At 39.0% G+C, this 25904-nt stretch overlaps 1 protein-coding gene and 1 long non-coding RNA gene across 13 annotated transcripts in view; one reads left to right on the forward strand and one right to left on the reverse strand.

Annotated features, from left to right (window-relative positions):
• Positions 1 to 25904, forward strand: part of LOC115223769 (RNA-binding protein 5) — a 101056-nt gene that overhangs the window by 55949 nt on the left and 19203 nt on the right. For 8 of the 12 annotated variants that reach the window (XR_003882835.2, XM_029794422.2, XM_029794430.2 and 5 more), the window contains 11 exons: positions 1259 to 1863; positions 3519 to 3729; positions 4985 to 5134; positions 5846 to 5912; positions 11079 to 11152; positions 17098 to 17199; positions 19551 to 19611; positions 20154 to 20213; positions 21757 to 22021; positions 22616 to 22673; positions 25026 to 25179. Coding sequence is in view for 11 of the 12 variants with exons in the window: in XM_029794422.2 (XP_029650282.1) it covers positions 1259 to 1863; positions 3519 to 3729; positions 4985 to 5134; positions 5846 to 5912; positions 11079 to 11152; positions 17098 to 17199; positions 19551 to 19611; positions 20154 to 20213; positions 21757 to 22021; positions 22616 to 22673; positions 25026 to 25179 (1807 nt within the window). In the remaining variant the exon portion in view is untranslated. Of the gene's footprint in view, positions 1 to 871; positions 877 to 1258; positions 1864 to 3518; positions 3730 to 4984; positions 5135 to 5845; positions 5913 to 11078; positions 11153 to 17097; positions 17200 to 19550; positions 19612 to 20153; positions 20214 to 21756; positions 22022 to 22615; positions 22674 to 25025; positions 25180 to 25904 lie in introns of those variants that run through there. The other 4 variants (XM_036512909.1, XM_029794423.2, XM_029794424.2 and 1 more) reach the window with 4 other exon arrangements.
• LOC118767776 lies at positions 10589 to 25270 on the reverse strand. The gene is made up of 3 exons (XR_005003691.1): positions 25228 to 25270; positions 19445 to 19457; positions 10589 to 10718 (listed from the first exon to the last, which is right to left on the reverse strand). It is a non-coding gene; the product is annotated as an uncharacterized LOC118767776 (long non-coding RNA).

Raw genomic sequence — 25904 nt, forward strand, 5'->3', positions numbered from 1 at the left:
CCTGCATTGAAAACACAAGTTTGCATTCCTGCTTTTTACTTTGTGTTTAATGGTGGAATTGGAGCTAAAATTTCTGGGTTTTTTTTTTTTTTTTTTATGTTCCTTCTCGAGCCATGCCTGGCTCATAAGAGCCAGTTACCCCACCTGGACGGGGACGCCAGTCCATCGCAGGTGAGCTGCAAGATGCAGGAGGAAAGAGTGAGAGAAAGTTGTGGCGGAAGAGTCAGCAGAAGTTTCGCCATTACCTTCTGCCGGGGCCACGTGGAGCTTAGGTGTTTCGCTCATAAACACACACATCGTCCGGTCTGAGATTCGAACCCGCGATCCCTCGACCGTGAGTCCGCTGCTCTAACCACTAGGCCATGTGCCTCCACTAAAATTTCTTTATGAATGATAGCAGTTGTTACTTAAGCCAATCCTGCCTGAGAAGACACTCTAATCAAAGAAGACTTTTTTTTTTTAAGGCAGTAGATTGTGGTTTGAGGAATGTGTCAATGGTATTTCTAGCTGGTTAATTGATCCACCCTGTGGCTCTACTCATCAAAGTAAAGTAACATGTTGTTAATGGAGCATCTGCTTTGCAACGAACCCCGTTGACATCTGTTTACTCAGCTAAGTTAATTAGAAAATAAATTATGCAGGTACACTGTCTATCAGCACCAAAAAAAAATGTAGTTTAGATACAGGTATGGCTGTGTGGTTAACAAGTTTGCATTGCAACTGTATAGTTGTGGGTTCAGTCTCACTGCATGACACCCAGCACAACTGTTTTCTGTAGTCCTGAGCTTACATTTAACTCACCTTTCATTTGGTTGATAAGTTTGTATTTGGGGTACACGTAGAAGTCAGGTTTGTGATCTTTAAGTGTCAGATATGGTTATTGTCTTGGTACATTTTCCTGTTCTATCCTCTATTTGTAACCTCATCAATTCCTGTGCTTTTCTCTTGATTCTGTTGCATCTACTGGGGTTTACAATTGTTTTTTAAATTTTAATTTTTGTTATGCTGTTCCTGAGGAGTTTTTTACTGGATATCTTTGAATACCAGACTTTTTGTTTACCTGCAATTTCTTCCCCCACACACTCATAATGTTTGTAGTGGTTTGTAGTCTGAGTATAAGTGTGTTTTACCAGCTGTTTCTAAAATTGTTATGTCTTACTGTCTGTATGTATATAACTGTTTGTATATCTATATATGTATGTTTATCAGCTTATGTATTTATATGTGAGTTTGTTTTTCTTTCTTTTTTCCCTTCTAGTGGCAAAGGGTTTTTGAGATGTCGGACCCAAATGACCAACTTCATCCGAACATACCACCACCACCTCCTCCACCACAATATATGAACACAGCGGTAGCTGCCGTTACTGCTGCTGGTCTTGTAGGCCCTCCACCACCAGCTGCCATCGTTGGCACCGTGGGCACTTTCAACAACTATCGTCCTGCGGTCGCAGTCAATTCGGTCGCTGTGAACGCTGTCGGTGTGGTCAGTGGTGTCGGCGGTGCGGTCATCGCAACAGGTGGCTACAGGACCGACTACAATGACGCCTACCGGGGCGACTACGGCGCTGCCACCAGCTGCCCGCCGCCTGTCATCCCTGTCGGCCTCGTGGCGGGCAGCAACAACCTCGTCACCGCCGCCGCCAGCACTGCCATCACCGCGCCGACGTCGGGGAACACCGTCAGTCCTCCGCCGCCGCCGCCACCTGCTGTCGCCAACCCTGCCACCACCACTAGCACGAGTGGCAACAGTAACGCTGGTTACGACACCGGCTACTGCGAGAGTGACTACCGAGACGACTATAACTACGAGGACAGACATGGCTACCGAAAGGACTCGGAGTTCCGGGATAGAGACAGGGACAGGTAAGGGCCCTTTTTTTTCCCATCTTATATGCATTAGGGCAATCAGCTCACAATCATAAGGTCATCAGTTCAATTCCCGGCAGTTCATTGTGTCCTTGAGCAAGACACTTAATTTCACGTTGTTCCAGCTCACCCAGCTGGCAAAATTCAATTGTACCTGTTTCTTTATTACCCACAAGGGGCTAAACATAGAGGGGACAAACAAGGACAGACAAAGGTATTAAGTTGATTACATCGCCCCAGTATGTAACTAGTACTTAATTTATCGACCCCGAAAGGATGAAAGGCAAAGTCAACCGCGGCGGAATTTGAACTCAGAACGTAACGGCAGACGAAATACCGCTAAGCATTTCGCTCAACGTGTTAACGCCTTTGCCAGCTCACCGCCTTTTAACAATTCACTTGTACCTGTAATTCAAAGGGTCAGCCTTGTTACACTCTGTGTCATGCTGAATCTCTCTGAGAACTACATTAACCCGTTAGCATTTAAACCGGCCATATCCGGCCAAAAGTATTCTGCCTGTTTTATGTTCAAACTGGCCAGATCTGGTCTCTCACACCAACCCTACAATATCGTTTTAAAAATTAACACTTTCGTTACCATATTTATTTTGAGATGCTCTGTATTTCATTCAATTAATTTTAAAAATAACCAAGAATTTAGTCAAAGAACTTAGTTATCATTAAGCTAGTGTTGGGAACATAAATTGTGATTAAGGTTTGGTGGAAGATTTTAATTCGAAACTTATGAAAATAAGACATTTGTACTACAGAGCCAGAGGCGGTTTTGGCCAGGTTGGTATCAAAAGGGTTAACAGCTACCTCATCAAATTCTCATAGCTACAAGATAATGCATGATTAGTTCAAAACAATGTGGATGAAAAAGCATTAATTTTGGTAGAATAATGTGAACACTAAAGGGTTAAGGGTACGTATGTCTGTGGAGTGCTCGGCCACTTGCACGTTAATTTCACGAGCAGGCTGTTCCGTTGATCAAATGTTCTGGAACCCTCATCGTGGTGACCGACAGTAAAGTGCCAGTAGAGGTATTTACAGCCTGAAGGTCATACATCAAATGTCTGCTGAATCAGGGCTGCTAGCTTTGCAATAAATGACATCATCACCATCACCATTGACGTCTGTTTTCCATGCTGGCATGGGTTGGAGGATTCAGCAAGAGCTGACATGTGAGAGAGCTACACCAGGCTCCAATTGTCCAATTTGGAATGGTTTCTACCCCTGGATGCCCTTTTTAACACCAACCATTCTACAAAGAGTACTGAGTGATTTTTATGTGACACCAGCATCTCTGCATGAATCAGTTTCTCTTGTCCTGCTTGAAATAGTAGCAAAATTGCCCTCAAATCACATGCTGTAGCCTTTAGAAGTGAAGATGCTTTAGGTAAGATAAGTAAATAATTAAGTTAGGTATTTTGGTTTGCTAAATTCTTCATGTGAAATCGTGTGTTAAAACATTTTGTTGTATCTTGCAGTAAATACTTCTAAATCAAAATTTTTTTTTTCATGGACCCCTAAGATGCTACTGCAGACCCAGTTTATTATTTTGCTTGTGTGAACCCCATAAAAATCTTCTAATGGACCCTGGTTGGGAGCCACTGGTTTAACGTAATGTATGTACTTGTTTCATTATGTAGATCTCATCAGCCTGACAGGAGGGTGCATGACAGACGCAGAGGTCGGGTGGTAGACCGATCTCGGCGCGACCGGGATCGTGACAGGGACCGTGATCGAGACCGAGGCTTCGACCGAGATCGAGACCGGAGCAGAAGTCGTGATGGACGAGATAGAAAGGACCGACCCTCTCGGGAACGAGGGGACCGATACGAAGAAGGCTTTGATTGTGATGTAAGTTCAAAATATATATTTGCTATCTGTTTATTTTATCTTTTATCTTTTGTTTGGCCCTGTCATTAGACTGTAGCCATGCCGGGGCACTGCCTTGAAGGGTTTAGTCCAGGGGTCGCCACAGGGGGTCAATAATAGCCAAGGGATCAAATAGGGGTCAGCATGTGAAAGACCACCTTGCCCAGATGAACTGCCTGAAATACTTAGCCAGCGCCATGCCCATCCCCCCCATTGATGTTGTCAATTTCAATAAGAGATATTCAGGCAATATGATGCGTTTTCCACATTTTCTAACCATGAGAATAATTTCATTAAAATTAAAAGTTTAATTATGTATACTCATATACGTAGTTTTAAATATAAAAAGTGTGTCATCGTCAATAGAATTTCTTAATTTGTTGTACATGTATATTTTAGCTAACATTTTAATTGCCAGCATCAGTACCCTGTACGCATTTCAGGTATAGTACGGCAGGGTAAGGTATTAAGATATTTTAAATGAGGAGGGTGATCGATGTGGAAGGAGAAATGGCTAAAAGGGGTCGATGCAGAAGAAGTGGCTAAAAGGGGTCAATGGTCGAAAAAGTTTGGTGACCCCTAATTTAGTCAAACAAATCAACCGCTGTATTTTTTTTTCAGTCTCATTTTACTGAACCACTAAGTTACAGGCATGTAAGCAGGCCAATACTGGTTGCCAAGCACTGGTGGAGAACAAACACAAAATCAAAGAAACATATATATGTATATATATATCTCAGGCTTCATTCAGTTTCCATCTATCAAAATCTGCTCACAAGGCTTTGGTCAGGCTGAGGCTATAACAAAATACACTTACCCAAGGTGCCATGCAGTGGGACTGAACCCAGAACCATCAGGTTTCATGAATAAAACATCTTTAGCAGTATACAGTAATAACAAGACGGCTACTTGGCAGAAATGAAGGACTTGCTCTTTAGTTTGGCTGCTATTTCTAGCAGATAGCATGATCACTGAACGGCTGCTTGTGCAATCTTTCTCTTTTAGTCTGTGGATTAATTTTCCTAATTTAATGGATTGGTGTATTTAAGAGTGGGGGTCATTTTATTATTGGTAACCCAGCTGCTCGCCCCTCTATCATCAGGTAGTAATTTTACCTTGTCCTTATTCTTAGTGCAAGTTTTGAAGAGTGCAGTTGATATATATATTGTTTTTGTTTTGTTTCATTGTATATATATATATATATATATATATATTGTTTTTGTTTCATTGTTTGCAGAGTTCTAGTCGTGATAGCGGGGAAAGTTTCAGGGACCAGGACAGCGGCCGAGAAGGTCGAGAGGACCGAGCTGGTGAGCGATGGATGACCGACACACCTACACACACCATTCTTCTAAGAGGACTTCCAAACCAGATTGACGAAAAGGATGTGAGTTTGTTTTTTTTTCTCTTTCTCTCTCTCATTGTGCACATGCATGTGTATGTGTGTGTGTATATATATATATATACACATATATCATCATCATCATCGTTTAACGTCCGTTTTCCGTGCTAGCATGGGTTGGACGGTTCGACCAGGGTCTGGGAAGCCAGGAGGCTGCTCCAGTCTGATCTGGCCGTGTTTCTACAGCTGGATGCCTTTCCTAACGCCAACCACTCTGCGAGTGTAGTGGGTGCTTTTTACGTGCCACCGGCACAGGTGCCAAGGGAGTCTGGCAGCGGCCACGATCGGTTGGTGCTTTTAACGTGCCGCTGGCATCGGCCACATTCGGGTATGTATATATATGCATATATGTATATATATATGTGTGTATTGAATGTTGCAAAAGGTGAACAATGGTTGATTCCATATATTGGTTTCAAATTTTGGCACAAGGCCAGCAATTTCAGGGAAGGGAGTAGGTTGATTACATTGACCCCTCTGCTCAGCTGGTTCTTATCTTATCAACACCTGAAAGGCGAAGTCGAACTTGGCGGGATTTGAACTCAGAATAAATGCCACTAAACATTTTGCCCTGGTTTGCTAACAGTTCTGCCACCTCACCACCTTACTGATTCCATATATTCATGTGTATGTATGTATGTGTGTATGTGCATGCATGTCATGGTTCGTAATTTTATTTCTTTCTGTATCTTGTAGATATTGACGGAACTAATGATAATTGGACTCAGTGTCAAAGACGTTCGATTAATGAGGAAAAGTTCCGGTGAGTGTTTTTTTTTCCTTTTTCATGTTATTTCATTTATTTTTCATAGATAAATTTATAAACAAATCTACTCACTGAGGGGGTTCTGAGAATATTGAAACATATATATATGTATATATTATATATATATTTATTATATGATATATTTATATATATCTATATATAATATATGTATGTGTATCTTGTATAAAATTGAAGGTGTGTTTTGTTGGATTTTTTAATGTATGTATGTATATATATATATATATATCTATATATATATTATTTTTTCTTTGTAAACTATGTTGGCTTTATTCACCAGGGTCTTTATTATTATTATTGTTATTATTATCTTGTAAAAGTTCTTGAATATATGATATGTAACCAAACTAATCTTCTCTTATTCACAGCTGTTTATCTTTGGAAGTCTTGTATAGTTAATCTGTTATGATATGTATTGATATCTGCCTTCATGAAATCACTGTCTTCTAATCTTGGTTTATACTCTTCACTGATTCACCTGTCTTCAGTGTTTTGAGATTGAGCCGGTTTTTACCTTTGCAAAACGGTGCTATTGTTGTTGTTGTTTAACCCTTACACTGCTCCTGCTTGGGCAAACATTGTTTTAGTCATTACTACTTCCTTTGTTGTTTTCAAACATAGTGTATCTAAGACAATATTGTTGAGTGTATCTTGTTTTTTTGCTGCTGTTTCATATATATATATATATATTATATTAAATTAGCTGTGACACTAAGATGCTTTCATATACACCTTCTCCCTATATCTGTGTGTAAGTTCTTTTATTTGTTTCAGTCATTTGACTGCGGCCATGCTGGAGCATTGCCTGTAGTCAAACAAATCGGCCCCAGGACTTGTTCTTTGTAAGCCTAGTACTTATTCTATCGGTCTCTTTTGCCGAACCGCTGCATTACGGGGACATAAACACACCAACATCGGTTGTCAGATGATGGCGAGGGGACAAACACAGACACATATATACACGACAGGTTTCTTTCAGTTTCTGGCTACCAAATCCACTCACTGGGCTTTGGTTAGCCCAAGGCTATAGTAGAAGACACTTACCTAAGGTCCCTCACAGTGGGATGAGAACTCAGGACCATGTGGTTGGTAAGTAAGCTACTTACCACACAGCCACTCCTGAGTAAGCACATGAATGTGAAACAAGGTGGGGAAAAATTAGTATTCGACTACCTGAAGTAGAGTGATATGCTTCGTTATTAAAGTTGTGAAAAAACATCACAGAAATATCACAAAAAACTGCTACTCAGAGTTTCGCGTTCCCATTTGTCAGCCAGTTGTGATTAAGAATTCTTATGTATATGTGTGTGTGTGGGGGGATACGAATTTAATTTTCTTATGCCAAAGTTTATGCATAACAAATCATTGGCTATTTGGCTCATACTTAAGATCCCTGTATTGAGTATGTTGTGTCAAACCAACCCTGATGGAGCTGAGTGAGAGCATAACAAAAGGGCCCTTTTGTCCACTTAAGATGTTTTGTCTTTGGAAGTGCATATGTGGGTGTGCTCAGTTCTTTTATTGTCTTTGGTCATCAGCTGCCCCAGCAACAATGCTTCTGCTGAATTACTATTCTCTACTAGTAAGGATTATCTGTTCCTATGTATAGTGGCTGTCTCTTCCCCACACCTCTTGTGTCTGTGCTTGGTCAAATTTTCTGAAAGGTCTGAACTTTTATGGTTGTATTTAATAAATTTGTGCCTTTTATTTTCCTTCCACTTCCCAAAAGTCTTTGGTCAACTTCTGTTGTTGAAAAACCACCACCACGACCATCCCGCCCCACAGAGGCCAGATTTAGTGACTACACCCCCCCCCCAACCTAAATTGTGCATTTTTGCAGATAACCTTGTTAACTCTTTAGCTTTCAGATTACTCTATCTGGCTTAATGCTTATTTATCCACATTGTTTTGAATTAATCCTGCATTATCTTATCACTTCCAAGAGTTTCATAATCTGATTGTTTGTTTTAACAATGGCATTGTAGGACAGGTGTAAAATGTTGGATCTAGCCATTTTGAACATAAAAAAGGCAGATTATTTGGGCCAGATATGACTGCTTTAGATACGAAGAAAATTAAGTTTTAATTGCTACTAAATTGGACAAACTTTCTGGTCTTTTGCCTAGAAACAAATGTATTAATATGAGGAAATTGCGATAAACTCCAAAATTGTGTGAAGGCCCCCCCCTCAGCTGTGGCATATTTCACTTTAGCTCCAATCCAGTCCTGCCCACCACTGTTATCTCTCTCATCAACATCTCAATTATCTTGTTGTGAAGATACAGAGCTGAAGACACCTCCGAAAGGGGGTGGGGGGCACCACGTCAAAACGGTACAGGAGTAGGGGCCGAAACCGGACATGGTTCCTCTTGATGATGTCTTGAGCTAACTGGATCCTATAAAGGAGCTGTTGTGGTAGCAGACCACGAAACACGGTTGTAATTCCTTCCTTAGAGTCTTTTTAAATTCTTGGCTTCTTATAATTCCTGGCTGGTCTCTTGTTCGAACTCAGGTGTTTTTTGTAAACAGAAATAATCCATTACTTTCACTTTCAGCTTATCAACGTCTGTTTTCTTCTGGTAAGTAATGGCAAGTTTGATGCTTGACTCGTCACTCTTTTACTCAATCCTACCTTAACGATGTATTCATTTGCATTAACCATTTTTTATCATTTTGAACAGGATACTGCTGTTAGCTGTGTGTGTTCATTAGCACATCAATGTAAAGTGCTTTACAATCTGATCAGTTCATATGTAACAATTATTTTGTAGATACATTGATTATTCTGTTAGAATTTTAATTGCTTAATTAGTTAAAATGGGGGAAAAGATGAGAAATTTAAAGTGTAGGTATTTGATCCTGAAGCTCCTGTTCTGTATAAGATAATTGCTGCTTCCATGATTGGATCAAAACACCTTGAGTCTACACACCTGAAGACATCAAAGTGACCATGCTTCACCTGCAGTTAGTAGGCTATTAATTAATTAATTGATTGATTGATTGATTGACTATTACACTGTGGTAGTTGTCCTGTGACTGATTTGTCTTATATTACAATCAGTGGTTGATTCCTTTGGACAAAGTAACTTATTTTTTTCTTTTAATTTGTTTTCTTTGACTTGGTGACAGGTGAATTCTCATAAAGTACGAAGTGACTATCTTGGAAAGAAATCATTTATCACTTTCATGATTTTTTATATTCTTTATGAGTCAGCTGCTGATGTACTTCAAGTAAAATTTCAATAGAATCTAGATTTTTCTTGGAGTTTAGTAAAATATCTCTTACTTTATTACTGACGTACATTAAAATGTGTCACTCTGGCTCAACTGTTTTTGCTCTTTTTTTTAAATCTGGCAGTTTCAAGAAATAAGGATTAGAAAAATTACTCTGAATAATTTTTATTTGAATTTCCCAAAGGAAGGATTGGTCATCAGTGGGGTCAAGCTAGCAGAATCATTAGTACACTGGACAAAAATGCTTAGCAGCATTTCTTCCAGCTTCATGTTCTGTATTTAAATTCCACCAAGGTCTACTCTGCCTTTGATCCTTTCAGTGTTGATAAAGTAGGTACCAGTCAAACACTGGGGTCAGTGAAAGTGACCAACCCATTCTACTCAAAGTTGCTAGCCTTGTGCCAAAACTAGAAAGAATTATTATGTTCTGAAATTAAATTCTGTCACGGTCAGCTTTCCTTTCTGTCCTTTTGGGGTCAATCTAAAAAGGGTCAGTTAAGCACTGGGCTTGATGTTACCAACTAGTTTCCCTGCCAAAGTTCAAGCTTGTGTTTATAGTAGAAAGGATTATTATTATTGTTGTTATTATATAATGGCACATTCAAACTTGTCTCCTCATCTTGGTTGCTATTGGGTTTAAAGGTTTTAATTTCCATTAACTAATTGCGCCATAGGACAACACAGTAGTGAATATAAAGGAAAAGACCCCTTTTGGTTATGACCATGGGACTGCACCTAGAAAGTTCCCCTCCAAGGCACAAGTCTAGGCAAGGTTGTTTTATGGAAGACCAGCAGTCACCCATGCATACCAGCCTCCTCTCTCTGCCCCAGTGATGTTATCCAAGGGGAGGGCAAAGGGGCCGATACAGCTTGGCACCAGTGACATCACAACTCATTTCTACAACTGAATGAACTGGAGCAACATGAAACTGAGTGTCTTGCTCAAAAACACAACACACAGCCCAGTCCAGGAATTGAACTTGCTATCACATGATTGTGAGCCCAACACTCTAACCACTGAGCCATGTGCTTGATTATAAGCATTAAGTATTTAAGTGTAGTAGGTTCAGTCCCAGAGTCAGTATACACATTCTCTGTCTGGTTGGAGCTGAAAAGCCAAGCAACGTGTAGGGGAATGATAAATTGAGAATATCTCTGATGTGGACAACAGAATAAGAACACACCATCCTTGTGGATTTGATAAAGGGTTCAGTTTGAATTCCTGGAAATTTTACCTATCACAGTAGACACCTGGATAAAGTATAAAAAACCTGGTTAAAGTATAAAAAAACTGCATCCCTCTGCCAAACCATGTTGAGCCAGTGTGACAGAGAAGGCTCAAGTATGATCTCCAGTGCAAATTCATGGCCTCCACATCAGGCTGTGGTTGGTGGGTGGAACATACTGAGCCCTTCGTCCTCCTACACTGATTGAATATAGGCAATCCAGTTTAGTCCAATACTTTAGTCTATTTAGATTTACTATATTTTGTTTTTTATAACAAAAAACAAGTTGGTCTAACTTTGGTCTCCATGTTGTTTTTTTCCCTCTCTTTAATTCTGTTTTGAATTTAATTTCTCGCTAAGAATCTATATTATATTTGTTCTTTGAAAACCCTTTTTTTTTTTTTTTTAAATGTGAGAGAAAATTATTAAATTAAAGAAAAAAAAGAGAAAAGATATTTTTTTTCTTTTCTTTTCTTATTAATCTCAAATCTCGCCAAAGAACCAAATGGTAAGTTTCTCAGAGAACCAACCAGCCTCAGTGAGTGGGTTTTTAGTCATTTATTATTATCTTTTTTTTTTTTTTTGACCTTGGGTTTCACGTGTTCTGGTTGGTTTCAGATGATAACCGCCATATTTTTTTAGAAATTAGTTCCACTAATGCGGGACATTCTGAATACTTACGCAGGTGCATCCCGTGGGTTTGCTTTTGTGGAGTTTCAGAACGTAGCAGATGCCCAGCGCTGGATGGAACAGAATCAGGTCTTACACAATTATCTAAGACTTTTGTACCGGTACAGTAGACCCCAAAAAAAAAAAAAAAAAATTACCATGCCCCCCTTTCCATACAGACACACACACATGCATACATACACACACACACATACAGACTGACAATCCCACACACCTATGTTTGCTTGCATATATATATATATATAAATATATGTGTATATTTAGATATTACATGCATATATATATATGTATATATATTTGTTATATACAGCAGACATGCTCATACATTGCTACAGTGATATATATATATATATATATATATATGTATGTATGTATGTATATGTATACATACACATATACATACGTATACATGCACACATACATATGCACACACATTTACACTCACACATGCATACAGTCATACATACACACTTATATACACACTCATATACATCCTACATGACTCCCAGTCAATTGCTGTCTCAAGCAGTTTGTACGCTGCTCAATTTTATTCTTTCTTAATGTTGTTTGTTGTTTCTGTTTCGTTTTTTTTTTTTTTTTTTTCTCCATATACTTTGTTTAAATAAAGGTTTCTGTCTAATTTTAAATAACCAAAATGCTATTACTACTGCTACGATATCATTTATGGTCCTTTTTTTTTTTTAATATTTCCCCCCTCTCTCTCTCTCTCTCTCGCTCTCCTTACCCAGATGAGTATCTTTAGCTACACACACACTCACACGTAACCTGTGTGCTAGACTAAATGCCATACCATTCATCTTGCATTCATGATTCCAAAGTACCGCCTTCCTTTAATCATTTTCCCGTTCTATCTTGTTATAGTCGATGTTATTGTTAAACCCCAGGTCAGCTCTGATTCAAGCACACCTACGATCAAAAGCACTCCAGCTGTGACAATCCCATCTTTTCAGGAGTAGGAAGACTACATTATTTAATGCAGGGGTTTTCAACCATTTTTCTGCCCATGGACGCCTTTGGTTATTTTTTTTACTCTGGTGGACCCTCCCATATTGATTTAGTGATTTGACGTTTAAAAACTAGTTTTATAGATACTTCATTTGAAATTCCTGTTTACTTGTGTCGGCTTGCAATAGAAATCTTTGAGGGATTATCTTTGTGGTGCACCTGAGCACTGTATACAATAATTTCATTATTATGATTATTATTTTTATTATTGTCTTTCACTGGCCAGAAACATGTTGAACTAAACTTATGTAAAACCCAAGAGAAAGGAACATAGTTGTTCCTTGCAATAAATTCATCATCATCATCATTATCATCGTTGTTTATCGTCAGCCTTCCATGCTGGTATGGGTTGGATGGTTTGACAGGAGCTGGCCAGGCAGAGGACTGCACCACATTACTGTGTCTGGTTTAGCAGGGTTTTCATGGCATAAGCACAGCATGGTCGCAATGACTGAAGCAATAAATGAAGAATGTAGACCTAGATATATTCAAAAAGATAGGACGGGTGTAGCTGGAATGCTTTTGGTTGTACCGTTGCTCAGTTGAAGCTGACTTTGGACTATAAACTACAACAACTCCATAAGATTGAACTTTCCACAATTTAATAACACATTGGGTCGTAATCTCATTGCTGGAGATTTAGCCTTTGTCTAGTGTTGAGGACGTATGAGCTTGTTAAAAGCCTGTATCAATTCCTCATCATTCTGTCCTTTTGGTTGAGATGAAAATGTTCAACTTAGCCATGATAAAGGCTTGGTGCCAATTAATACCCACAAAATCCATTGTTTCAACACATTAGACCCAACATTTTATTTATCTGACCTGTTAACGCTACATTAATAGAAATAAAATAGTTATGAATTTCTCCAGCCCTGATTTTGTTTTTGTGTTTTTAGAAAAAGGGTATGCAAAAAAAAAAAAAACACTCAAAACAGGTTTTCTATCTGAGAAATATTCCGTGGGAATGGGTCGGTCGTTTTTGTTCAGTTTTGTCTCCATTTGTCTTGTCTGTATTTTTGTTGATAAATTCCAATCTCACCATTTCATACACAACAACACTCTTTGCTTACAAAACTCTTTCTTTCCCTTCAAATCTTTGAAGATTTCTAAATTAAAATTTTTTCACCAATTCACCACATGCACATAACCTGCATATAAAAAAACTGCACCACATTATTTTATTTTATTTCTTTTTTTTTTCATTTTTGTTTTATATATTTTTTTTTTGTAAACTGAAAAACTGAAATGTTTAGAGAAAATTTCAAATTAAAAATAATAATAATAAATGCTATCTGCTTTCTTAATTTAATATTGAGCTTTTTGCAGCATGCTTCCTCAGTTGAAATGATGCCCTATAAAAAAAATTTTTAAAACGAAAGAAAGAAGATTTAGTTTAAACAATGCATGAGAATTCTTCTTGTTGTAATTATATATTCTGGTTAACATCTATTAGTTGATAGTGTTTCTCTCTCTCTTTCTTTCCCTCCTTTGTTCTTGTGCGGGTTCAGTTTCTGAACTTACCGAAATAGTGCAGTGTGTCTGCCGGCATTATTGTTTGTTGAATAAGTTGTAAGGTCTTTGAAACAATGATCGAGAACAGTTTTGATTTACATTTCAAAACATGGTTGGGAAACTCATAAAGGACAGTCAACCAGTCAGATAAACATAGACAGACAGACAGACAGACCAGTGGGTAGGTGGGGGAGAATGTTGGAAATTGCTGTCAACCTATATTTAGTTATTGTTATTGTAGTTCTGTTATCTAGAATGGAATTCTACCCCGTTCTCTCTTTTCTCTGACAATCAGTCATAAAATTTTGTTTTGGGACCCAGATTTTTTTTTATTATTGAAAACCCCACTATTACAAAATACATCCTACCAAGGAGCCTCGACCTGGACTCTCAACCTACTAGAAGTTGCTGCCAGATCTCCCTCAAACCATTGTCTAATGTAGTTTTGGTCATGCTTCATTGATGAATAACCAACACTGAGTTAAACACTAACACCACCACCACCAACGACAACAACATCGTTTGTTGCCTGTTTTCAGACCCTGGATGTATGATGTAATAGAAAGAATGAGAAGCTGAGCCCTACACAAGCAAACCCAGCTTCATATTGTGTTGCTTCTGTGTATGGATGCCAAACCTCAAATCTGCCATTTGCCACAAATCCTGTGAGTGGATTTGGTAGATGGAAACTATGTTGAAGCCTTCTGTGTGTGTGTGTGTGTGTGGTTTGTTTGGCAATGCAAACAGAATTAGCACTAAACTTGAGTCAAACTATTCAACAAAAAAAAAAAAAGAAAGAAAAAAACTTCAAAGCAGTGCTCCAGCATGGCTGCAGGTCAATGACTGCAACAAATAAAAGATGGGTTCGAATTAAGGGAGATTTGGCTGCTATTTTCTTGCGGGTTGACCAACCATCTAGATGCCCCCCCCCCATTAGCTTGTTTTGTTTCTTATTTGAAGTGTGTTGTGTCTCTGCTGTGTATATTACTGTTTCTCAATTCTTTATCCCACCCGTTGCCTTCTGCCCCTTGTCCATATGTCGGTCTTTCACTCTGATTAGAGATCACGAACCCCCCCATCCTCGTCATGCAGTTCTGTGTTGATATATTGGTTATATAATGTGTCTGAATTTGGGTAGTGATGTCTTCTCCTTGTCTCCTCTCTCTTTCCAATGCACACACACACGTTGGCTGTTCAGACATTAGATATTTCTCTTTCATTTCATTCAGGCAAACATTACAAATAGTTTTTTGCTGCACACATGTATATGTTTATTTATTTATATATATATATATATAATATATATATAATATATATATATATAAATGTGTGTGTGTGTGTATGTATTTGTGTATGTATGTCTATGTGTGTGTATGTATATATATATATATATATATATATATATATATATATATATATATATATAATATAATATATATATATATATATATATATATATACGTATGTATGTGTGTGTGTGTATATATATAGTATATCCTTGGTTTTTTTTTTTTAAGTTACACATTATTTTTATTGTGATTTCCTGTTATTTTTATTTTTTCCATTCCTCTACACCTGCACATCACATTTAAACACATCCACACACCCATTCCCACACAACTTTTTCCTTTTTTTTTTTTTAATTTTTCAAAGATATTAGCTAAACTAAAATATTTAGCATGCAGTTGCTTGTTTTGAAACTAATAGCTTGTCTACTTTCACTTTCCTGTCTCTCTCTCTCTCTTTCTCTCATATTCCACATTTAAGATATTCAAATGTAGCTTCAAAGAGGTTTTTTTAAACATTTTGTGAAAGAAGGAAAGGGCTTCAGTACATTTTTAACACATCTCTGTTTGATATGAGCACTATAAGAAAATAAATAAATAAATAATAATAATAATAAAATCAAGAGCACAAACCTCCACCAAGGCAACACCAATGTCCTCTCAACGATTAGCCGGAGATGATTTTTAAAATGAGAATATCTGAAATAAACTCAACTGCTCTCACAAACGAGAATACTAAAAATGAACCTGATCGCTCTCAGAGATTAAGTAAAAAACAGGAAAGATAATCCGGAATCTTTGTCCGGTACCGGATCGATCCCAAAATCTAATCAGTTCATGCCAGTCACGAGGCCAAACATCCTTGAAAGTTTCATCGGAATCTGTCCAGTGGTTCTTGAGATATCTTGTCCACGGACAAACAAACACAAATGAAAACAATACCTCCATCTTTGCTAAAGCAGAGGTAATAATAAAAATCATTAGTCTGTCCCTCCTACAATCCGTTTCTAGGGCATTCTTGTTGGGTTTTTTTTCCTCTCTCTCTCTCTCTCTCATTAGTCCCTTATTTCAATGAACTAATTGAAATTTTTGTTCCAAACCATCCTAATTTATTTATTTAATGTGGATTCTATAGCAGTAAGCAACCAAATGTTTGTTCTTTGCAAAGCGAAATTGTGTCATGGCTTCCCAGCAGAACTTGCACATGATTTCCTGTCTGTCATCTCTTTCTTCGTTCTGTGCTCTTCTGCCTCCTCCTCTTTTCATGCTACCACACCCCCAAACCCCATCTCACCACCTCAGCTCAGCTTTGCTCAGCTCCATTTTTTTTTTTTTTCTTTAATTTCAATGTCTTCCCTTGCCAGAGTTTTTTTTTTTTTTCCTTTTTTTTTCTTTTTAATCACCCTGCCAATTAATTCATTAATTAACTATGATGATGATGTTGATAGCTGCTATTATTAGTGCTCTCTTACTACTACTACTATTACTACTACTGTCCTTCTGAAACTTCTAGTATAACTCACACACATATACACAACAACAATATCCATCTCCACACACACATACACCCTTATCACCAGTTCAGGGTTTCAAACCCTGTCGGTTGATATCTAGTTTTTTTTTCCCCCAAATATTTTAACAAGGGTTTTTTTTTCGTTTATAATTTTTTTCATACAATTTATCAATTATTGGCTTAGATAGGAAATCATGCCTCGTTAGCTTAATAAATTATATTATATATATATATTTTAAAAAAAAGCAATTGTACATTTTTTTTCTTGATAGATTTTTTTTTAACCATAAACTTTTGTGTTTATTTCTACTTTAGAGATGTTACTGTTTTCTGTAGAATAAAAAAAAAAGAAAAAAATGAGAGAGAAAACATATGCATGTATATATATATATATGTATGTATATATATATATATATGTATGTATATGTGTGTATATATATATAGATATTTATATATATATATTTATATGTTACTTGTATCTTTTGTCTACCTACATTGATATTAAGTACTACTACTACCTACTACTACTACTACTAGACGTCACGTTGACCTGAGGCTTCCGAAGACATACTTGATGTGTGTCCTGAACCTAGATCATGGCATTGGCAAAATGGATGATGTGTTGCTACCACATGGTTTCCGTTTCATTGATACTGACTTCCTTCTTTTGCTTCCAGGGGTCGCTCTACCTGCAGGACCAGTTCCATGTCACTATGCACTACAGTCAGCCCAAAATGGGGCCTGAGAAGGTACAGAAGTGTGACTGGGTTTGTACGAAGGTAAGTAAGGAGTGTGCCTTGTTTTTTGGGGGTTTTTTTGTGTTTTTTTTCACTTGTTTCAGTCATTTGACTGTGGCCATGCTGGAGCACCGCCTTTAATCGAGCAAATCGACCCCGGGACTTATTCTTTTGTAAGCCCAGTACTTATTCTATCGGTCTCTTTTTGCCGAACCGCTAAGTGATGGGGACGTAAACACACCAGCATCGGTTGTCAAGCAATGCTAGGGGGACAAACACAGACACACAAACACATAAACACACACATACATATATATATATATATATACATATATACGACAGGCTTCTTTCAGTTTCCGTCTACCAAATCCACTCACAAGGCATTGGTCGGCCCGGGGCTATAGCAGAAGACACTTGCCCAAGATGCCACGCAGTGGGACTGAACCCGGAATCATGTGGTTGGTTAGCAAGCTACTTACCACACAGCCACTCCTGTGCCTATCTTTTATTTTCTTTATCTTTTTTGCTCATACCACATAAAAGCACCTGGCACATTCTGTAAAGTGGTGGGCATTAGGAAGGGCATCCAGCTGTAGAAACCATGCTAAAACAGACGACTGGGGCCTGGTGCAGCTCACCAGCATATACAAAGGACGTTAAACGATGATGACTTGTTTTAGTCATTGGACTGTGGTCCAGAAGGGTTTTAGTCAAACAAATCGACCCTGGTGCTTATTTTTTTAACCCTTTAGCATTTAAACTGGTCATATCCAGCCCAAAATATCCTTCTTGTTTTGTGTTCAAACTATCCAGATCCAGCCTCTCGCACCTAACCTACTATGTCATTCTAAAAATAAACAATCACTTTTTCAAATATCTTAAGCTACAAGATAATACATGATTAATTCATAAAAATGCGAATAAATAAGCATTATATTGGACACAATAATCTGGATGCTAAAGGGTTAAAGTCCGGGGCTTATTCTGTCGGTCTCTTTTTGCTGGACTGCTTCGTTACTGGGACGTAAACAAACCAGTGTTTATTGTCAAGCCGTTAGGTTGTGGGGGACAAACACGCACCCACACATATCGCATGACCGGCTAGGCTATCAGATGTTGTTACACATTGCTGGTCACAATGCACTTTGCATCATTTTAGCCTTTGAATGGTGCCACCCACTGGCTAGGCGAGCAGAGCACCATTCCCCCCTTGATCAAAAGTGGGGTCTGCAGCAACATGAAATGAAGCATTCTGCTCAAGAACACAATTCGCTGCCCGATCTAGGAATTGATCCCATGATCCAGTGATCATGTGTGCAATAGCCTAACCTATTTCTTTACTACCCACAAGGGGCCAAACACGGAGAGGACAAACAAGGACAGACGAACGGATCAAGTCGATTATATAGACCCCAGTGCATAACTGGTACCTAATTTATCGACCCCGAAAGGATGAAAGGCAAAGTCGACCTCGGCAGAATTTGAACTCAGAACGTAACGGCAGACGAAATACCTATTTCTATTTCTTTACTACCCACAAGGGGCTAAACACAGAGGAGACAAACAAGGATAGACAGACGAATTAAGTCGATTATATCGACCCCAGTGCGTAACTGGTACCTAATTTATCGACCCCCGAAAGGATGAAAGGCAAAGTCGACCTCGGCAGAATTTGAACTCAGAACGTAACGGCAGACGAAATACCTATTTCTATTTCTTTACTACCCACAAGGGGCTAAACACAGAGGAGACAAACAAGGATAGACAGACGGATTAAGTCGATTATATCGACCCCCAGTGCGTAACTGGTACTTTATTTATCGACCCTGAAAGGATGAAAGGCAAAGTCGACCTCGGCAGAATTTGAACTCAGAACATAACGGCAGACGAAATACCTATTTCTATTTCTTTGCTACCCACAAGGGACTAAACACAGAGAGGACAAACAAGGATAGACAAATGGATCAAGTCGATTATATCAACCCCAGTGCGTAATTGGTACTTTATTTATTGACCCCCGAAAAGATGAAAGGCAAAGTCGACCTCGGCGGAATTTGAACTCAGAACGTAGCGACAGACGAAATACTGCTCCCAGTGCGTAACTGGTACTTTATTTATCGACCCCCGAAAGGATGAAAGGCAAAGTCGACCTCGGCAGAATTTGAACTCAGAACGTAGCGACAGACGAAATACTGCTAAGCATTTCGCCTGGCTAACGTTTCTGCCAGCTCGCCGCCTTCACACAATAGCCTAACCACCGCACCACATTCCTTCACTATATACAAACTCTCTCTCTCTCTCTCTCAAGCACAAACACACATGTGTATATATATGTATATCTACACATTTTAGAAAAATAGTTACTCATATTTTTAAAATTCTGTTCATTTCAGTGTGGAGCTCACAATTTCAAACGAAGAGATTTCTGTTTCCAATGCAGTGTGTCACGAGAAGGTAAGCTCCCTCCCTCCTTTACCTGTTCTTTTTATGCCCTCTTTTGTGGGTCAGTGGGTGGGCGGATGGATACGAGAAAATCTCGAGAGATTTCAGTCTTTTCCTTAATCGGAATGTGGCTCTGTATTTGCTTTAGTATGTGTCGTCATCATTTCATGTGTTGGCATAGAAACCGTCACTGGCAGATAACGATGATTGGTTTTTTTCTTGTGGATTTTTCAGAGTAGGAAGAGGAGGAGGAAAAGCAGTGACTAATAATATTTTTATTTTTCCAGCAAGTACAGGCATATAACTCCAGACATGTTTCAGTTTTATTCTGACCTCATCAGTAAATTATAAACTTCATCTTACGTACAAGATTTGACACAAGGACATACAAACGTTTAGAGAATAGATAATGCAGCTGACATTTATTCAAAGAAAATATATATATATATATGTACAGAACTGCAAATATATGTTTCAGTTCTAGAATCTGTCTCTTAGATAATTTCTAGTTCTTCATGATGTGCTTCTAATTGCTTCTTCATATGGTTTTCCAGAATCAGAACGAGCCAAAGAAGGAGATGGATTTGACCAAGTTGGAACAAACCCTTGCAATAGTAAGTTTGAGGTTTGCCTTTTAACATTTAAAAAAAAAAATTTTTTTGTGTCTCTTTGGTTTTTTACTATTCAGTGTTGCACAACCTGTGCGCAGTACGTCTGGTGGAGTATCTTGCTCCCTTCACAGTAGCAGCAGTGTGCCGGGATCGGAATTCTACATTAGTCCACTTTTTGAAGGATGTGAAGGTATGATAGCGGGACATTAGGATGTACATTTGTTTTTCAAGTCAGGTTCTTGTTCTATGAGTGTCTTTTTCCAATCTAAGTTACAGTTTCCCAAGGTGCCACTGTATGGCACCTTGGGCATGTGTCTTCTACTGTAGCCTCGGGCCGACCAAAGTTTTGTGCGTGGATTTGGTGGGTGGAAGCTGAGGGAGGCCCGTCGTATATGTGTATGTGTGTATATATGTTTGTGTGTCTGTTTGTCCCCTAACTTAGCGGTTTGGCAAAAGAGACCGACAGAATAAGTACCTTGGCTTCCAAAGAATAAGTCCTGGGGTCAATTTGCTCGACTAAAGGCGGTGCTCCAGCATGGCCACAGTCAAATGACTGAAACTGGTAAAAGAGAAACCAACACTGGTTATCAAGCAGTAGGTGGAGCACACACACATACATATACTATAAGCTGCTTTCAGTTTCCATCTACCAAATCTATTTACAAGGCTTTGGTCATCCTAGGGCTTTTGTAGAAGACACTTGCCCAAGGTGCCATGTAGTGGGACTGAACTCAAAACCAAGTTGTTGGGGAGCAAATGTCTTATCACTCAACCAAACCTGTAATTAAAAATCAATCTTTCATAAATATCTGGTAAATTAGACACATTCTACTATAAGTGAAACCTGATGAAATTCCTCATCATACATTCGTTTTCCATGCTGGCATGTGTTGGACAGTTTGACAAAAGCTGACCAGCTGAAGGGCTGTTCAGGCTCCATGTCTTGTTTTTGGCATGGTTTCTATGGCTGGAAGCCCTTCCTAATGCCATTTATAGGACAGAAATCAGCCCAAGTTAAATTTGAACCTAGTGCAGAGAGATGGAGGCCCCTCCTAATATGCCAACCACTTTACAGAGTGGACCCTCATTCACAAAATGCATAATACATACACACATACATGGATATAAAATATACAAAAAAAGCAACCAATCCAGGTACAGAACTACTGTACCTGACATTTAGGGAAGATAGGGTGACACCCCTGATCCTTTTTGTAGGGCCCTTTGGCTGGTGGAGTCAGGATGTGAATGGAGTTATTCTCCAACCAGGCATGAGTGATATATATGTCTATCGTTAAAGATTGTCCTACTTCATCATCATCATCATCGTTTAACGTCCGTTTTCCATGCTAGCATCGGTTGGACGGTTTTGACTGAGGGCTGGCAACCAGATGGCTGCACCAGGTTCCAGTCTTCATCTGGCACGGTTTCTACAGCTGGATGCCCTTCCTAACGCCAACCACTCCGAGAGTGTTAGTGGGTGCTTTTTACATGCCGCCTACTTCTTCCTTTAATTTATATTTTTTTCCTATCTATTTTCTTACAGCTTTGATATTCCGTGGTCTGGACGCCCTGACCACTGAAGAGACGTTGTCGCAAGCGCTGAGCCAGCAGATGTCGCTTACACTGAAGAACATTAAGATTATCCGTGATGAACTAACGAACACGTCACAGGGCTACGGCTTTGCCGAAATGGGTTCCATCCTCGAGTCTACACAAGTCTTGGAGCATTTACGCCAGATGAACCCACCTTTTGAAGTGGAGGGCAAACTAATCTTGGTAGCATTTGCCAAGAACACCTTTAGTACAGTGTAAGTACCGGTTTCTCTAAACCCCCTTTTTCTCTCTCTCTCTCTCTCTCTCTCACACACACACACATATTATAGTCGCTGTGTGGCAAGTAGCTTGCTTCCCAACCACATGGTTTTGTGTTGAGTCCCACTGTGTGGCCCTTTGGGCATCATCATTATTATCATTCAAGCAGTTTTTCTCTGTTCCAAGGCCTAGTACCCTGGTGAAAGAAGTTGTTTCAACCCTTTAGCATTCAGATTACTCTGTCGAATGTAATGTTTGTTTGACAATCCTTCAAGGTGGTGCTCCAGCATGGCTACAGTCCAGTGACTAAAACAAGCATAAGGTGTGTGTGTGTGTGTACATATGTATTGTAATTTTCTTTTTGTTTGTTTTTTTTTTATTTACCATGAACTAATTAACCTGAGGATGTAAACTTGATCATGACACATCAGTGGGGGGATTACAGATTATCCTAATCCCTTCCTCTCCTTTAATTAACGTTTATATTTTTGCATGAAGTTCATAAATATCACAAACCTATCTGCTCTGCTAATGTTGATTTTCTTTTTTTTCTTTTTTTTTCCTCTTTTTCCTTCTTTTTCTTCCCATAGAATGGCAACACTCAACAGCCGACCTAACTCTTACACGGGAGGTCAAATGGTGAGTAAGGTAATTTCACTACGATCGGATGGTGTGGGAAACCATAATTGATGATCTCTTAAACTACTACTACTACTCGTTCTCTCTTTCCTGCCTCTCTCTCTTCTTGCTTCTCTCTCTCTGTTTTCCATTCCAAATGCATATACAAGGTCTGATCAGTAAGTATCTGGACTGTCGCCATAGCAACGAAGCTAAAGCAGGCAAAGTGAAGCCGCTCGGCACAGATTGACCTTGGACTCTGCTGTGCAGGCACACTAAGTTTTAAGGTTCTAGTTCACTTCCGCTGTTTACAGCAATGCTTGGAAGGAAGGTGTGGAGTGTGTTATCGTTGTGTTGACCATGACAAAGTTATCATGGTGATACCTGCTCAGAGGCCTACGCAAAGTTGCAGGAAGTGTATGGAGAGAAGTGTATGTGTTGTACACAAGTGTACGAGCGGTTCAGACGTTTCCAGGATGGTAAAAAAACTGTCAATATTGACAAACATTCTTGGAGATCCGCAACCAGCAGAACTGAGAAAAACACCACAGATGTGAAGGGGGAAATCATCGAATCACCATCCATGAGTTATCAGAAAATGTGCAGATTAGTTACAGTTCAGTTCAGTCCGTTATCACTGAAGATTTGGGTATGATACGCGCGTCTGCCAAGTTTGTGCCAAAACTGATATCAGCTGACCAAAAAGACATTTGGGTTTCAGTTGCACAAGATCTCCTTGATTGTATTGAGAATGATGAAAACTTCTTGAAAACATTGTGTAGGCTTCTGAACAGGTATCGCCAAGCATTTGGCAAAATCTGATGCAGATCCTCTGCTGAACTTTCTCTGCCATAGTCAATGTGACAATCACACGTTACACATATTCCTTCCAAGCTCAGCTGTAAACAGCAGAAGTGAGTTAACTCGTTAAAACTTAGTGCGCAGAGTTCAAGATCAATCTGTGTGCGTTAGCTTTATTCCTATGGCAACAGTCCGGATACTTACTGATCGGGCCACGCATCACTGGTGATGAAGCAAGCAAGTATATGCATGTCTGTTTCTTTGTGCCTTATGACTTAGGGAAGAGAGGGTGACAGCCCTGATCTTTTTTGTAGGGCATCCAGTGAACCAGGACATTGTATTAAAGCAAAGCAACAGATTGTGTTGACCGTCCAGCAACATGTGCAGTCTGTTCAACTGGTGTGTGTGTGTGTTTAGCTGCTGCTCTGTTCCAGTGGAACCAAGTTAGGTTTACAGTTGTGTGTGTTTGTCTGTGTGTCTCCTTATTTTGACTGCATAACGGTTGTGATTGAGTATCCTTAATTGCCAATCTTCAGTGAAAACATGTCTGGCTGCTGGTAAATATTTTTCTATGATCGGAAACAGTTAAGGCTTTGGTGACAAACCCAATGGTTTTCAACCAGGGTTCCACCAGTACAGTCCAGTGGGGTTCCACAAGAAGTTACAAAACTGCTAAAATCGGCCGTAATTTTTAATTCTCCTGTGCAGATATGTGTGCATAAGACTATTAAATTATTGCACAGGGGTTCCTCGAGCCAGTGGAATGTTTCCTTGGGGTTCCGCTCCCGCAAAAAGTTTGGAAAGCACTGATCTAACCACATTAAATCTGCCTTGGCAAATTCTCTCCAACCCCTGTGGAGCATGCGAAACTGGATGTTAAAAGACAACTGCAGTGTGAAGGGAGGTAATTCCAACTGAACTAAATAGCATCTTGTTTAATAGAAACACTTGCCACAGATAATGTTGTGTAGTGGAATCGAACCTAGGACCATATATATTTCTTTACTACCCACAAGGGGCTAAACACAGAGGGGACAGACAAACGGATTAAGTCGGATTATATTGACCCCAGTGCGTAACTGGTACTTAATTTATCAACCCCGAAAGGATGAAAGGCAAAGTCGACCTCGGTGGAATTTGAACTCAGAACGTAACGGCAGACGAAATACGGCTACACAGTTCGCCAAGCATGCTAACGATTCTGCCAGCTCGCCGCCTTACCTAGGACCATATAGTGATGAAACATGCTTCATCGTCACACAGCTGTACCTGTGCCCTGTTAACAAATGTGAGGTTGATGCATTTAGTTCAGGCTCCAGACAACAATAAAAAATACTTGATTATGGTACCACACTGGGACAGAACCCAAAACTACATGATTATGAACCAAAAATCATATCCCCATAGCCTTTTTATTTATTCCCATGCTTTAGTTCTTGGAGCCGAAGGACGATTGCATATAAATTTAGAAAATAAAACTCTAGGGTAGATCTTGTGGCTAATTAATGCCAAAGAAGCCATAGATTCCTGTCAGTGTGTTTACTAATGAATGTTTGTCTGTTTTCTTATTGTTTTTCTCAGCAGCGTTCCTGGAACTACGATCAACAACATGGTGATTATTATTATAATCCGTCTGGTTATGAACATTCAACATTCTACGACCAAAATAATCCTCACTATGGCCAAGGTCAAGGTTATGACTCCAGTTACTACAACCAAAATTACAGCCATCAAGGTATCATTACCTACTTCTCTCTCTCTTTTTAGCTATCCATCTTTCTACTTAACCCTTTAGTGTTCAGATTATTCTGTCAAATGTGATGTTTGTTTATTTAAAATGGTTTGAATTAATCATGTATTATCTTGTAGTTTAGAGATTTCAGTGATGTGATTTTTTTAGTTTTAGAATGACATGGTAGGGCTGAGGTGAGAGGTGAGATCTGGTCAGTTTCAATATAAAACAGGTTAAATATTTTGGCCAGATATGGCCGGTTTGAATGCTAAAGGGTTAAATAAAATTTAGCTTTCTCTCCCTCTCTCCCCTTTCTACAGGGTGTCCCAGAAGTTGTGCACCATTCTGGTTTTCATTAAAAATAATTAAAGCATATTATTTTATTATATTTTTTTCTGCATGTTTTATTGTAGAGGGTGCTCAATTCAAGCATTTGCTTTGATTAATTTCAATAAAGTGTTTTTGAAATCACTAAGAGTGTATTCTTTTAAAAAAACCAGGGTGGTGCGCAATTTCTGGGACACCCTGTATATTTCTATCTTTTTCCTGTCTATCTCTAATCACCTTAATGTCAGGTTCTGTACCTGGATAGGTTGCTTTTTTTGTATATTCATATACATGTATGTGTGTGTATGTATTATGCATTTTGTGAATGATGGTCCACTCTGTAAAGTGGTTGGCATATTAGGAGGGGCATCCAGCTGCAAAACCATGTCAGAACTGACAGA

The sequence above is a fragment of the Octopus sinensis genome, linkage group LG24 (genome assembly GCF_006345805.1).
Source record: "Octopus sinensis linkage group LG24, ASM634580v1, whole genome shotgun sequence".
NCBI classification, from domain to species: Eukaryota; Metazoa; Mollusca; class Cephalopoda; order Octopoda; family Octopodidae; genus Octopus; species Octopus sinensis.